Source organism: Otolemur garnettii, unplaced genomic scaffold (genome assembly GCF_000181295.1).
Source record: "Otolemur garnettii isolate 467f Iridium unplaced genomic scaffold, OtoGar3 scaffold00020, whole genome shotgun sequence".
Classification (NCBI taxonomy): Eukaryota; Metazoa; Chordata; class Mammalia; order Primates; family Galagidae; genus Otolemur; species Otolemur garnettii.
Genome location: NW_003852415.1, coordinates 17,127,508 through 17,143,010, shown reverse-complemented (window position 1 = coordinate 17,143,010; position 15,503 = coordinate 17,127,508). Strand labels below are relative to the sequence as shown.

The window sequence follows — 15,503 nt, the reverse complement described above, 5'->3', positions numbered from 1 at the left end:
AAAAAAAAAAAAAAAGAAGAAAAGGGAATAATTCCACTACAGGACTGGGAGTAAGCACAACAACTCCAAAGGCAATGGGGCGCAATGCTGCTTGAGATACTCCAAGGAGCTGTGGGGTACACTGAGCACAGGGAACTGGGCATTTATCCACTGGCTCCTGTGCCCTCTTGGGGGAAAGTTGCCCACTGGGACATTAACTCCCCTATACTCCTACTTGTACCTGACATAGTGGAGGGGACTCTGGAGGCTCAGAGAACATCCTCAGGTACAGAAGCATAGAGACCCTGAGTCATGCTGGGAGCTTCCTGCCAACCCAGGTGGGCCCTGAGGACTCAAGGAGAGCAGTGGCAGCTTATAGTACAGATGGCTTGTCACCACCAGCTACCAAGCTGGACAGCTGCTGTCATGATGCACCACTGTGCCTTTGTCTAGACACAGGTCACCTTGGAGCAAACCAACGCCATGTCAAGGCAGAGTTATGACTCAGAACTTCCACTCCGGCTATGGCTGAAATCAGCAATGGCCAAAGGGGCACACGAGGACACTGACTTGCCAGTGAGGTGCCAGGAGGATAAGCAGCACACAAGGCTTGGATTCCTGTTATGGAAACTTACATTCCAAAACAGGTGCTGGCATGTCGTAGCTGTGTGACCTTGGCCTCGTCCCTTGACCTCTCTGAGACTCAGTTTTCTTATGTAGAGAATGGAGCACGGCCCAGCTGTAGGAGGACCATAGGGACATAGCTTCTCACATCTCTCACCTACTGCTGATGGGTGGGGGAACTAGAACAGTTTTGTCTGGAGGGTGATTTGTATCTTAGATTGGTACATTCCACTGGAGCCAAAATTCACTAGTATCTAGTGTTCTAATAAAGTAAGTATGGGTATGCACTCAAGTTCGGTCATGGGGATGTTTGCTCCAGCTTTGTTTATAGTGTTAAATAAGAGGATATTAATAAAATAATGGGACATTAAATAGTAAGATGAAATTTTATACAAACATTAAAATGGATGTTATAGAAGACTACTTAATGACATAGAATGATATTCACAATCTATTAAAAAGTAAACAAGTAAGTCCTAAAATGGTATTCCAGCATAAGTCCAGCCCATGGACACATGCATGCATGGGGCAAGACTGACGAAAAAAACTTTAAGGTCCAACACCAAACTGTTAGTGTTAGTTCATTGTGATGGGATACGGGTAATTTTTATTGCCTCTTTACTTTTACAAATATTCTGATGCTTCTACATTGAACATGAAGTACTGTTGATTAAAGCAGAGAAAAATAACACTTTTAAAGAAAAAAATTGGAATGTAGCATATTTCATAGGGTGTGATGAGCATGAAAGGAGAGAAAGGGGAAAGAAAGTTTGGTCAGCTGAAAAGTGATATATACATGGATGATGATTTTATTATCAGTGCAAAAGCCATTACTATAAACCTTGTCAAATGCGAGCTAACATCCTCTCAGCAATGACTGATGATTCTATTATTATGCCCAGTGAGTAATGCTCAATGCACCGTCATTAATCTTATATCTGCTTATTTAATATAGTGGGGATCAAAAGTATCTATTGTTCTTGAGGATTAAAGATAGGCCTTAATAGTGATATCAGTGCATCCGATGGTCATAAATCTGCCTCTGTGAGAGCCTCATCCCTTAAGCCTCAAATCCCAGTCTGCACAAACACTGATGGATAGTGTTGGGGAGGACCTCAAAGTCCCCTTTATTCAGCAATAGCTATATCATGTCTACAGTAAATAGACTTACCAATTACTTTTTTTTTTTTTAAATCTGAGCTAATGGAAGAGTTAATAATTCATCTTCCCCCATGACCCTGTGCTAAGTGAAAGAGCCATTAGCCTGGGTAAGAATGTTTGTGAGGGAGAAGGTATTGCAGAGATTTTGAAAACTATTCACCCAGGAGATCAACTATGTTAAGAGATGCAATGTACACAGTGCCCGGAGCATATGTCCTAAAAGGGTTAGCTATGGTGGGCATGTATCCCAAATTTGCTGCGTATTTATATGAAAAGGAAACCATATTCTTTGTAGAATGAACAGTGAACAACCTAACAGAAAACAAACAAGCAAAGAGCTATCCCTGGTGGCTTAGGAAATTTAGCTACTGCAGACCCCCGTCATTGGAGGACAACCTTTGCTCCTACCCCCAGTGAAGAAAATTAGACATTTCTAGGGGTAGTCTGCAGCTGGCTACAGGGCTGGCCAGCAGTCAAAGGCCCCTGCCTAGGCTCTGTTCCATCTATCTATCTATCTATCAATCATCTTTAGAGTCTCATTCTGTTGCCCTGGGTGGAGTGTCATGATATCAGCCTAGCTCACAGCAACCTTAAACTCCTGGCTTCAAGTGATTTTCCTGTCTCAGCCTCCTAAATAGCTGGGACTACAGGCACCCATCACAATGTTCAGCTAATTTTTGTATTTTTAGTAGAGACAGGGTCTTACTCTTGCTCAGGCTGGTCTGGAACTCCTGAGCTCAAGGGATTCTCCTTCCTTGGCCTCCCAGAGTGCTAGGATTACAGGCATGAGCCACTGCACCTGGCTACCGTTCTCTTTAATCAGTTCTGTCTGGGTCCTGGGGAGCTGGCCCAGAAAGCTGACCTTTAGGCTGGCTTCAGTTCTCTGTTCTCCATAGAAGCATCCTACCATCAATCTAGATAGCTGTTTGGAAAACAGGAGTTGGAAGCACCACAGGGGAGTGCTACATAGCTCCTCTCCAGAAGTTCAAGATGCAAAGGGTGGTTAGTATTTAAAGTTTAGGAACACAGCCCATGAGAAGGTGCAGAAGAGGGAATAAGATGCCAGAGTACTCTTGCAACTACCTAGGCAAGACTGTGATGTATTACACCATTTAGACCCAGAGTCTCATTCAGCCAGCATTTATAAATCATGGGCTTTGACAGCTAAAGAAGTAGGTATGTGGACTTGGGCAAGTTTCTTAAGCTGATTTGCCTCAGTTTCCTTATCTATTAAATGGTGTTAATAATAGCCGCCTCACAGAGTCATTAAGAGAATTTAATAAGAAGAAACATGTAAATGTTTTTAGCATAATGCCTGGCACGGAATAAAGCTTGGTGGAAGGGCAGTGCCTGTGGCTCAGTGGGTAGGGCGCCAGCCCCATATACTGAGGGTGGTGGGTTCAAGCCCGGCCCCAGCCAAACTGCAACCAAAAATAGCCAGGTGTTGTGGCAGGTGCCTGTAGTCCCATCTACTTGGGAGGCTGAAGCAAGAGAATCACTTAAGCCCTGGAATTGAAGGTTGCTGTGAGCTGTGATGCCACAGTACTCTACCAAGGGCAATAATGTGAGACTCTGTCTCTAAAAAAAAAACTTGGTGGAAGAGAGCTATTATTATTATTACCTACTACAACCTGACATTGTCATTATTCCTGTTACATGCACTGATGAGGAAACTGAGGCAAAGTTTACATCATAGTGCTCTTGTGAGCATTTGCCAAAAACATTTGAGTTTGCCATGCACAACAGTGAGTGAAACCCTACTGGCTAATTGGGGTTAGAAATTCAGCTCTTAAACCAAGATGTAGCTGGAAGTTAAAAGCCATCAATCAGCTTTGTGGAAACCTCTTCCTACTGGAATCAGCAGATACCCTAGTGGATCCTATCTGCCCTTTCCCGTGTCCAGAAGGCCAGTGGCTCAGAGACCACAGAAAGGCTGTCCTTTCTGAGACACTACATGCAGTGTACAGGTTGGCCACAAGCTGCAGGCTGGAACTGCAGAATCCTGCCCTACTGAGATCCCCAAAGAAGAAGCAATCCAGCCCCCTGCACAACCCTGCTACCCAGTGTAGACAAAATCTACCACCAGGGCGAAGGAACAAAAGGGGAAGATTAGGGACATGATTAAATCCATGCATAACTTTAAAATGGTGGCAGTTACCTACTAGGAATCATTCTCCTTTTTCTCCTGTCTACCTAATCCTATTTGGCTATGGAAGGCAATGTGCACAGGTAATAAACTCACCAGTCCCCCTCACATACTTGATGTTGGAATCTAGAACAATTACAAAATAAAAGCCATAAAACCCAGAAATCATCCATAATCCCACAACCTAGAGATCACCAATGTCAGTATTTTGGTGCATTTACTGCTAACATTTTGGGGATTCACTGTGGGTACAATTTGTACCCTGCTCTTCTTACTGAACGTGATATCGGTGATGGATTTCTCCAGGTTGTTAGGGTGTGCACACTTCTCACCTGGGTCTATGCCGATTATGGTTTCCAGTTCTCTAACCTTCTGAACAGCCGAAGCTGAAGCGATGCTGTAGTGCAAAGGATCCTGGGAAATGTGATGGACTTCTGGAATTCTCTCAGGGGTGAGAACACTGGACGGAGCCTTTGTATCCCTCAGGTCAGTCATAACGGTGCAACCTGGCGTACTGACAAAAGCCAGTGGGGCCTCTGAAATACACAGCAGGAAGAACTGAGCCCTGTCGGTTCATCAAACCCCATCCACCCCCTTCTAAGCACACTACTGATGAGCAGGACGGCATCCGAGCACCAGCTCTGCCAACAGCATTCCCTGCCTGTTGGCACCAAGGTCAGAACAAACTGGCTATGGCTACATCTAGTTTCATTTGAACAGCTGCCTCTACTTTTTAGGAAAGTCAAGGTGAGTTGAGTGTTGGAAAAGAAGTGAGGTTCAGCCACAGCTACAGCAGCCAAAGCTCTGGGTGATTCCATCTGACATCAAAAAGTACCTACGAAGCTCTTACAATGCATGAAGTCATCTTGCTTGACTTCCCAGCAAACCTTAGATTTGCTACCCTCTGTAAACATACTTTCTATTTTTCTTCATAATACTTACATTTTGTTTTGATTTATGCTAATTCTGTTTTTTAAATTCTCTCTTACTAAATTACAGGCAACGTGAGACACTCCAACATAGTTATTAAGAAATAGCTTCAGCGTGGCAAATGTGTTTGAGATGTGACTGTATCCCGTCCAAACCTATTTCTTCAGCTGTAAAATAATGACAACGCCTCATATGACGGTTGGCAGAACTAAATAAAAAATGCACATAAACATGTCTAGCAAAGTGGCTAATTCAGAGCGAGCCCTCAAAAAACAGTGGTGTGGGCTCGGCACCTGTGGCTCAAGTGGCTAAGGCACCAGCCACATACACCCAAGGTGGCGGGTTCAAATCCATCCCAGGCCCGCCAAACAACAATGATGGCTGCAACCAAAAAATAGCCGGGCGTTGTGGTGGGCGCCTGTGGTCCCAGATACTTGGGAGGCGGAGGCAGAAGACTCGCTTGAGCCCAGGAGTTGAAGGTTGCTGTGAACTGTGATGCCACGGCACTCTACCCAGGGGGACAGCTTGAGGCTCCTGTCTCAAAAAAAAACAAAAAACAAAAAACAGTGGTGTGCATCACCGAACCAGCCCTCATTCTTACTCCCTTGTGCCTGGCTCATGGCTGTTTACTGCTTCTCATATTTAATTTTCCTTTTCTGCCTTCTTCAATGGCATGTTATCCTTGAGTATTCCAGCTCCACTCAGCTGTGTGCTCCTAGAAAGTGTGTGTTTCCTCTCAGAATCTCACAGGTGCCGTGCACATAATAGGTGTTTAGTAAGTGCAGATGTGAGCTGAGTAAACAACATCTTGGGTTTCACAGACGCAGTACGATTTCTTAGATTTAATCAAAAGCCAGAGCCCGCCAACTTTTTAAAAGACAGATCTGATAAGTAACTTTTAGATGTGATATATAAGATGAAGAACCGATGAAAGTACTCACTGCTAAAAAAAAAAGTACTCACTGCTTTTCTGTGTTTTAGACAACACTTAAATTGGTTACCCTAAAGCCAGGTAAACTCAAAACAGTCAGCTTGGAGCCTGACACAGGGTTTTTCCTCTAACAGTTGTGATGTATGCTGCAAATAATCTATTGCTAATAGAAGTTTAAATATGGAAGTTTTTTTTTTTTAATTTATAGTATTTTTTGTAGAGATAGGGTCTCACTATGTTGCCCAGGCTGGTCTTGAATTCCTGGCTTCAAGTGATCCTCCTGTGTTGGCCTCCCAAAATGCTGGGATGATAAGCATGAGCCACTGGACCTGGCTTTTGAAATTGGCATCTGAGAATGATTTGAGATCATCCCTGACTGATGTCATTTGGTCTCATTTAAACATGCTATTGCTGTCAGGTCTATAGGGCTAGAGTGTGCTGGGGTGTTGATGGCAATGGGACTTCTCCTGCAGGGCTCCCCTCCCATCCCCCAGCTGGTGGCAGGACAGCAGTGCAGCCACTTTATTGGAAGATGTTTACTACATGTGTGTGGATGTGCCTACACACCTGTCCCCACACATACTCAGAAATGACCACAAGCTCCTGGAGGACTGACTCTTGTCCCATCCAGCGCTGTATTCCAGGTCTGTGCATGTACAGGTGCTCAACACATGCACATTAAATAAACAAACGAATAGAATCCTGTGGATCTTGGCATCCACGCCTCCTCACCATATTAAAAATAATCTTTCCTTGGCTCGGCACCTAAGGCGCCAGCCACATACACCTGAGCTGGCGGGTGTAGTCCCAGCTCCTTGGGAGGCTGAGGCAAGAGAAGGGCTTAAGCCCAAGAGTTTGAGGTTGCTGTGACCTGAGATGCCATAGCACTCTACCAAAGGCAACAAAGTGAGACTCCATCTCAAAAAAAAAAAAAAAAAGAAAGAAAGAAAGAAAAAAAATCTTTCCCTCTCATGAGGCCATACTGCCAGTTAAATTCTCATGATTGCTTTCAAAGTAAATTATAGTAACATTGAATTCTATGTTTAATGGTGCAAGTGTGGCTGACCTGGACCAAATTTTCCAGTGTCTATAACAAGGGGCTACAATAGTTGCTATTTTTAATGTTGCCATCGCGTTCCTATTTTACTGTGAGCAGAGAGGGTGCCCTCATGTGTCTCTCCATTATAATATCACTTTGGAAAAAAATGCATGGATGGTATTGCTTTTAATAACCTTGAACACCATGAGAAATGGTTTATTTGGTTGTGTTTCTTGCCTTCACCTTGTTTTCAAGGCCCCACTGATCTTTAAAATATCTCAAAAAGTCAAGCTAGGCTCTGCGCCTATAGCTCAACCGGCTAAGGCGCCAGCCACGTACACCTAAGGTGGCGGGTTCGAATCCCCAGCCCGGACCCGCCAAACAACAATGACGGCTGCAACCAAAAAATAGCCGGGCGTTGTGGCGGGCGCCTGTGGTCCCAGCTACTTGGGAGGCGGAGGCAAGAGACTCGCTTGAGCCCAGGAGTTGGAGGTTGCTGTGAGCTGTAATGCCACGGCACTCTACCCAGGGGGACAGCTTGAGGCTCTGTCTCCAAAAAAAAAAAAAGTCAAGCTAAAGGTTGATCCTTCCATTACAATGGGCTATGAGATTTCAGTAAACAGAAATATGTTTAATCAAAACATACATGAGATACAAGACAAGCTGCTCTGGTGAGGAGACCAGCCCTAGGATTGAAAGAAGTAAACCAGAGACATAGCATGGCAGGCTGTAGGCCTCTGTTCTGTGTTTCAGTTTAGGGCTTTATTGTTAAAGCCATTGTGCTGTAAGCTTATGCTTTCAAGAACTAAGGCCCTCAAGGTCCATTCCAGAGTAACAGAGTAACTACCCTGTTAAACCCCAACGTACTGCAGCTGCTGACTGCTCCAATACTGGTCAGCTGAGAAGGCCAGAACACAGGGACGTCCCCTGGCTGACACACCACAGGATCCCCGTAGTCAGGTTTGGAAAGTTCTTTGATTCCCAACAGTCCTGCAGATGGAAAAAGAAAAATGTAATTCTCTTGGCAGGTATCATCCCATTGGAACTCACTGAGTAGTTTATGATGCTTTCTCCAGAAGGAACTCCAGTCATAGGATTATTTCAATGGCTATTTGAGGGGAGAGATGGAGTGAAGGGAATTGGGGTTGAAGGAACTCAGGAAATTTCACCCCAAAATATGACTCATTGGTATAGACTATATTTTTAATTAAAAGTCCTTAGAGATCAACAGGCCCTGGGAAGGGGCTTTCTATCTGCATAACCAGATGGACCCAATAAAGGAACAACAGAATTCCTCCCCTCCCCGCCTCTCCCCTCCCTTGTTATCTCACTATATGGCAGGGAAGAAAACCAAGTATGCAACCAGACCTGGCCCAAATCATTTTAAACATAACACCTGAAGGTTGATATACAAGTCCATCTGTTTCCCCATCCATTCATCCTCCCTAGCAACCACTCATTGCCCCTAAACAGAATCACTTATATTCCTCATCTCCCTGTCCCCTCTAAAAAGAGTATATGAAAATATCTGGTTCTCACTGGGATACTGGGTAATCACTCTGTGATTCTCTCTGAGAGCACGGTGAATAAACCTCTTCATCTTATTAATCTGCCTTAATTGTGAGTTGATCTTTCAGGGGACTGGTAGAGGAAAGGAAAAGTTTCCCCTTATCTTCCTCAAATTTAACAACATAGAACATAGGATACTCCATGACTTATAGTCCACATTGAGTGGTACAGTTTCAGGTAATGGAATCTTGAACTCTGTGATATATTTTTAGAAGCCTTGGATGCATTAAACCCAATACTTTCACTATATGGATTGCTAACAAAGCCAGCATGTATGAGTTTATCTTAATAAAGACTGAGTTACATTGCCCAAACCTAAACTCTGTTTGTTGTTTTACCAACACCAACATCCTAACCCTGGCCAATCACCAAAGTGCTGACTGACCAGGACAGCAAAGATGGATGTGTAGGGCCTAACCCATCCCCACTAATGATAAAACTATTCGGCTCACACCTTCGTGGTGAGTGGTGCTGAGGTCATCCTTAGATGATGAAGGCAGCAAATGCTGATTGCTTTCTTACAGAATGGTATGTTTTGTCTGATTTTGTCTGCGACACAGCTGAGTAAGTTCAGGTACTCTGAACTCTGACCCTCGCTCAAGGCCCAATCCCAAACTCTCATCAGGCCTTTGCAGAACCTCCAAGAAGCTGGGGCAGCTTCCGGATTTTAGCCCTTCAACTGTGGATCTGTTTACTTACTTTCAGATTGGATTAATACATTGGAGGCCACTGGATTTCGGTTAGAATTAACATTAGAAAGAAAGCCTTCTGTCCAAACATGCAATGAACAGCAGCCTAGATCAGAGGTCACTTTGAGCTCAAATCTCCAAAGAGCTCTGCTGCCACCCTCTGCTTCCTTCTACCTCACGTTCATTTGAAGTTCACAGGAGCTTTATGTTTATCAAAGATCCCCAAAGGGTGAATCTGGCTATTCTACCAAGGGTGGTTGGTACCCTTAAACCTGAAGGGCACCTGTAAACCCAGCCCTGGGACTACTGCTAGAGACTTGGAGCCTCGTCCAAACCTTCACCCTGCAAAACCCTGGAAAAGATGAGGACACCCCATGGGAGCTCAGGAGCCAGACTGGACACTGACCTGGGTCACCGATGTGAATAGGCTGTCCTCGCTCACCTCCAAGGGAGCAACTGGCCTGCACCAACTTCCCCAGCTTGTCCTCAGGAACTGCCCTCACTGTGACCACCAGAGGGCAGGAGAAGCCAGCATGGGTGACACAAGGCACTGTTGTCTGGCCAAAAAAAATCAAGTGAAAAATGTTTAAAAATGGAATATGCACAGACCTAAGCCCTGAACACCAAGAGTTCAAGGCAGTTGAATGATGGAGCAGGTCCCGGAAGGTATTATAAAAATTAGCTTCTACTTTTATATGACAGAGATGGGGAAATGTGCTGGTAATTATTGGTATAAAACAGGGAATCTGAACTTTTTATGTGCCATAGACCTCTTTGGCAGCCTAGTGCAGCTATGGACCCCTGATCAAAGTAAAGTTTTTAAGTGCATACAAGAAAATGCTTAGGATTCCAAAGGAAAACAATTATATTGTAAATGTATTTATCAAATTATGAAAAAATTCATTACAGCAATATGTGTTCTTCTTCATCAGCAGCTTAAGGAGAAAGAGGGCAGATTAGCTACCATTGTAGTTTTGAAGTAGTGACTGACATCTAGGGTATTTTTGAGATATCAGGAAGAACGGTAGTGTTATTTGAAAATGTCTGCGATTTCCTTTGGCGACCACAAAGTTACAGGGTCTCCTGATATGATGGCTGATTGTTGCCTACATTCATAATTGAAGGAAATGTTAAATTTCCCTTTGAGGTTATGAAAACAAAAATATAATATTTTCCCCATTGGATGTCATGGAACCTCTGAATTTCTCATGAATTTCAGGTAAAAAACCTGTAGGAGGATCGGAAGCAGAGGGATGCACAGAGTGGAATGCTGAAATGTCGCAGGAGGAGCTGGTGTCTACTCTGCCTCCTGAATCCACACAAGGGACAGAAACAGAGGTCTGTCCCCAGGCAGGACTCTACTGAGTCTGCCTCATTCCTCCGCCTAAGTAGAAGTGCTCATAATGATCTGGGCAACTTTCACTGGTGTCATGTTTTCCTCCCTGGATGGTTTCTGGGCCCTGCAATGGGGCTTATAAAAGATTTAGGACATGGCCAGGACTGTAATCCACTGGGACAGCCTTGGCTGCCACCAAAAGAGCGTGCTTTTACTGTCCTGGTGGCAGCAATAGAGCCTTGGTGTCCCTGTCAGCGGTGTCTGTACAACAGTACTGGGAAGAGGGAACATACTGGGGTCAAAGAGCTGGCTGTGGTCCCCAAGGCTGAGGCACATCCCATCAGGGGCATGATTCATCCCATTGAGGCCACCAACAGAGTCCCATATGGCTGCCTGACCATCTCTCCCAGGAGCCAATGGGCAGAGGAGTAGGTGTTGGACCGAAACTGTTTGGTAACCGTCCGGGTCACTGAGGTACTGTGGAAAAGCAGCAAGGGCAGGCACTTTCACCTCCGTACAAGGCATCACATCTTTATTATTGATATTTTACAGATGGGAGCCAGGAGTCTCGGTTCTAGTGTGGCTTGGAGATTTGGGCAAGCCCTTTGCTCTCTCTAGCACATTAACTGCCATGTGAGCTGTATTTAACTCACCCTCATGATAGTTTTGAGCCTGGGGCCTCATGAAACATATAATTCAAATGTCTCTTGACCTTACATGTTATGCAATAGGTGGCTCCCTGGGGCAAAACCCTGCAGTTGATTGGTGAAAATCTTACTTGTCAATGTTCTTATTGTTATAATTAATATTGACAATTTAATTCTAAAAGCATGGATTAAATGAATACAAGTCAATAAATTTCATTTTTCTATTTATATTTACTTTTAAATTACACGTAAGCCTAAGAAGTCAAGAAACATACTTTATCCTTATGAAACTATTTTTTAAGTTTTCACATTAATTTTTACTTTACTAATTTTTTTTTTTTTTTTTTTTTAGACAGAACCTCAAGCTATCCCCCTGGGTAGGGTGCCGTGGCATCACAGCTCATAGCAACCTCCAACTCCTGGGCTCAAGCGAGTCTCCTGCCTCAACCTCCCAAGTAGCTGGGAGGCACCACAGCTATTTTCTGGTTGCAGCCATCATTGTTGTTTGGCGGGCCCGGGCTGGATTCGAACTCGCCACCTTAGGTGTACATGGCTGGCACCTTAGCCACTTGAGCCACAGGCGCCGAGCCTTTTTTTTGTTATTTTTTTGAGACAGAGTTTCTCAGTTTGTTGTCTTGGGTGGAATACAGTGGTGTCATCATACCTCACAGCAACCTCAAACTTTTGAGTTCAAGCAATCTTCTTGCCTCAACTTCCTGAGTAGCTGGGTCTACAGGCATGTGCCTCCACACCCAGCTAGTTTTTCCATTTTTAGTAGAGATGGGGGTCTCACTCTTGCTTGGCTAGTCTGGAACTCTTGACTTCAAGGAATTCCTCTGCTTCGACCTCCCAGAGTGCTAATATTATAGGTATGAGCCACCTCACCCAGCCTACTTTACTAATTTTCAAGTTTTTATATTGCTTTTTTATTGATGTATGTTTTAGAATCATCTTGTTTTCAAAGTTTATATCCTATTTTCCTAATAAAACACTGGCTTCAAAGAAAAAAATTAGTATTCTATTGTGGCGGTCAATATGCTAGACCTCAGTCTCTTCCCCTATAATGAGAGGCTACACATGGGAGGGCCATAGATACCCCCACCCCCATCCCACCTGCTACAGGACAGTGCATTCTGCTGTGGGCCCTGCCAGTGGTTGGGGAACTGCCCACTCAGACACACACTTCACACATGAAGGGCAGCAGACTGTGGGCAGCTTGTTTCTGATGAGAGGCAGCTGGGGCTCAAACTAGGACATTTTAGATGAAACCCCCAATCTGAGTCCTCTATAAATAAAGAAACCTGGAAGCTGGCTGTTTTCATGCTACTGACCACTGATCCAGGAAGTGGTCAGTGGAATAGGGGCATCCAGTTTAGTCCCTCTGACAAGAGATGGCTGGAAGAAAACTTCAGGGGCCAGCAGGAAGGCAGCTCCTAACAGCAGGCACGTTCCAAGAGAGGCGACTACCAGCAGCCACCTCCTGCCAAGAGTTGTATAACCCAGCAGCTAACAGCCTGGCTGAGGCTCTGCCACAGATCCCTGGGCATTTATAGAGCCAGGCACATTCTCCCTGGGCCTCTGCTCACCAGAGTCGGGAGAATCTTCAAAAAATCTCACTGAGATGTCCTACATTAAAGAAGCCAAACAAATTCCAAATGGGTTTGGTTTACACAGCTGCAGTGAACTGTCAAGAAGGGCCACATTGGGCACTCATGGTGGTCAAAGGTTGGGCTTAGGTGAGACCAACTTTGGCTCAGAGAGACTGACAACTTGTCCTGGGTTGCACAGCTAGAAAGTGGCTAAGCTGGGATGAGAACTTTGGTTTTCTGCCCCCTGTGCCAATGTTCTCCCCACTACAGGAAAATAAAAGACATTACACATTTTCAATCCATTCTGCCCTACCTTATATGCACCTATGTGGCCAGGACCTGCTGGATCTCTTCCAGGGAGCCCCACCTTCTCCATAGTCCCTTCCAGGGAGAAGCTGCAGTCCAGGAGGAAGGCCACCATGTCCTTCAGCTGCTCCGAGTGCTCTGCCAGGGAAGTCAGGCTGCCTGTGCAGGTACCGAACTCATATTTCTGGAACTGAGGACAGCTGATTCTGGGGACACAAGGAGAAGCTCACAGGCTCCCAGACTCTAACTTTGGCCCCGACAGTGTGCTCTTTAGAAGCATTGGAGAGAGAGAAGAGGATGTCTAGTGCTGAAATTTCCAGCCCTGGTGCCCAGGAGCACAGTTTTCAGCAAGCGGCCTAGCTGTCATCCTTCATACTATACCAGATCAGAAATTATTAAATCAGCATATGTACAATGCAGCCCCTACTGCACACCCATTGTATCTCCTATAACCTTAACCCCAAACCAGCCAAACCAGAAAGAAAGCAATAATGGTTACGTCCTACCATGGAGGTGGAGCCAGCAGCCCAAAAGATAGAGAGGACATATGTCTTGGGAAAGCTCTCTGTTGGCAGTGGGTGAGGCCTTTCTTTTTTTTTTTTTTTTTTTTTTTTTTGAGACAGAGCCTCAAGCTGTCCCCCTGGGTAGAGTGCTGTGGCATTACAGCTCACAGCAACCTCCAATTCCTGGGCTCAAGCGAGTCCCCTGCCTCCGCCTCCCAAGTAGCTGGGACCACAGGCGCCCGCCACAACGCCCGGCTATTTTTTGGTTGCAGCCATCATTGTTGTTTGGTGGGTCCGGGCTGGGGATTCGAACCTGCCACCTTAGGTGTATGTGGCTGGCGCCTTAGCCGGTTGAGCTATAGGTGCCAAGCCGAGGCCTTTCTTTTTACTTAGAGAAATTCCTCTGTAGCACTGAAAGATTTCTTTGGTTGCAAGCCTATTCTTCACTCACTCCAAAATCATTTACTGAGCTGTTCCTCCATGCCAGGCACATACTAGGTGATGGGGCTATAGTGATGGAGAAGACACTGTCCTAACCTTTAAGCAGCTTGCAATCTAACACTGGTAGGTGAGACTGCATTGAGAACAGATACAGTCTAGATAGAGTGACACAGAGAAGGGAGAAATCAAATCAAACCACAGAGGAGGGGCTGGGTCTTGAGGTATGAATAGGAGTTTGCCAGTTGGACAAGGAGGAAAGCACATCTAGGCAGCATTTGGCCACTCTCAAGTTTTTGTTTGTTTGTTTGTTTGTTTTTGAGACAGACTCTCACTCTATTGCCCACACAGGAGTGCTATGGCATCAGCTTAGCTCCCAGCAACCTCAAACTTCTGGGTTCAGGTGATCCTCCTGTCTCAGGCTTCCTCCGAGTAGCTGGAACTACAGGCACCCACCACAATGTCCAGCTAATTTTTCTATTTTTAGTAGACGTAGGGTCTCATTCTTGCTCAGGCTGGTCTGGAACTCCTAAGCTCAAGTGATCCTCCTGCCTCAGCCTCCCAGACTTTTAGACCCTTAAAATCTATCTAACCCATTTATAAATGACATCTCTGATTCTCCTAGGATTACAGGTGTGAGCCACTGTGCCCAGCCTTGACCACTCCCAAGTTTTAACCCACAATAACCCAGGCTTCTTACCTGGTGTCTGAGACAGCATTTTGGGCAGGTGATATCCACTTTTCTGGCTTGCTTTGGCCCAGCAGGGGCAGAGGACCAGAGTTGGCCTGGCAGAACCTTTCAAAGGCTGGAGCGAGGGAGTTTGGCAGGACCACCATGCTGGCTGGCCAGAGCCCTGGTGGGAGAAGGGTCAAAGGTACAGTCAGTTGTTTCTTTTTAGACTCTTTTTATTGTAACTCATTTTTAAACGACAAGGTCTCACTGTGTTGCCCAAGCTGGCCTCCAACTCCTGGGCTCAAGCTATCCTCCTTCATCAGCCTCCCATGTAGCAGGAACTACAAGCATACATACTATACCACTGACACAACTCCTAATCTGACTTTTTATCGAGGCACTACATATACCCAGAAAAGTGCACGTAAGTGTATAGTTTAAATAATTTTCAAGAATTGAACACACTCTTGTAACCAGCATCCACATTCAGCCACTGTCCTGACTTCCAACATCACCTATTACTTTTGCCTGTTCTAGGACCTCATGTAATGGAATCAAACAGTATACGTCTTTTAAGTCAGGCTTCTTTCACTGAACAGTATGTTTGGGAGATTCGTCCATATTGTTTCATTTCACAATAGTCAGTTCATCCTCATTGCTCTGTGGTATATTTGTGTAATGAGTATTTACCCAATCCTACTGCCAGTGGATATCTGAGTAGGTTATTTGAGGTTATCATAGTGGTGCGACCATGAACATTGTAATAGATGCATTTGGGGACTATAAGGTATATAAATTCAGCTTTAAGAGATGTTGCTGGCTTGGCGCCTGTGGCTCAACTGGCTAAGGCGCCAGCCACATACACCTAAGGTGGTGGGTTCGAATCCCCAGCCCAGGCCCCCCAAACAACAATGATGGCTGCAACCAAAAAATGGCCGGTGCT

General features: G+C 45.1%; 1 protein-coding gene across 5 annotated transcripts in view; it reads right to left on the bottom strand.

Annotated features, from left to right (window-relative positions):
- Positions 1 to 15,503, bottom strand: part of DGLUCY (D-glutamate cyclase) — a 110,859-nt gene that overhangs the window by 42,588 nt on the left and 52,768 nt on the right. For all 5 annotated transcript variants that reach the window (XM_003786987.3, XM_023511562.1, XM_023511561.1 and 2 more), the window contains 5 exons: positions 14,588 to 14,741; positions 12,954 to 13,152; positions 9,475 to 9,625; positions 7,678 to 7,800; positions 4,243 to 4,446 (listed from right to left, as the gene is read on the bottom strand). In XM_003786987.3, the coding sequence (XP_003787035.1) occupies positions 4,243 to 4,446; positions 7,678 to 7,800; positions 9,475 to 9,625; positions 12,954 to 13,152; positions 14,588 to 14,741 (831 nt within the window). The remainder of the gene's footprint in view (positions 1 to 4,242; positions 4,447 to 7,677; positions 7,801 to 9,474; positions 9,626 to 12,953; positions 13,153 to 14,587; positions 14,742 to 15,503) is intronic.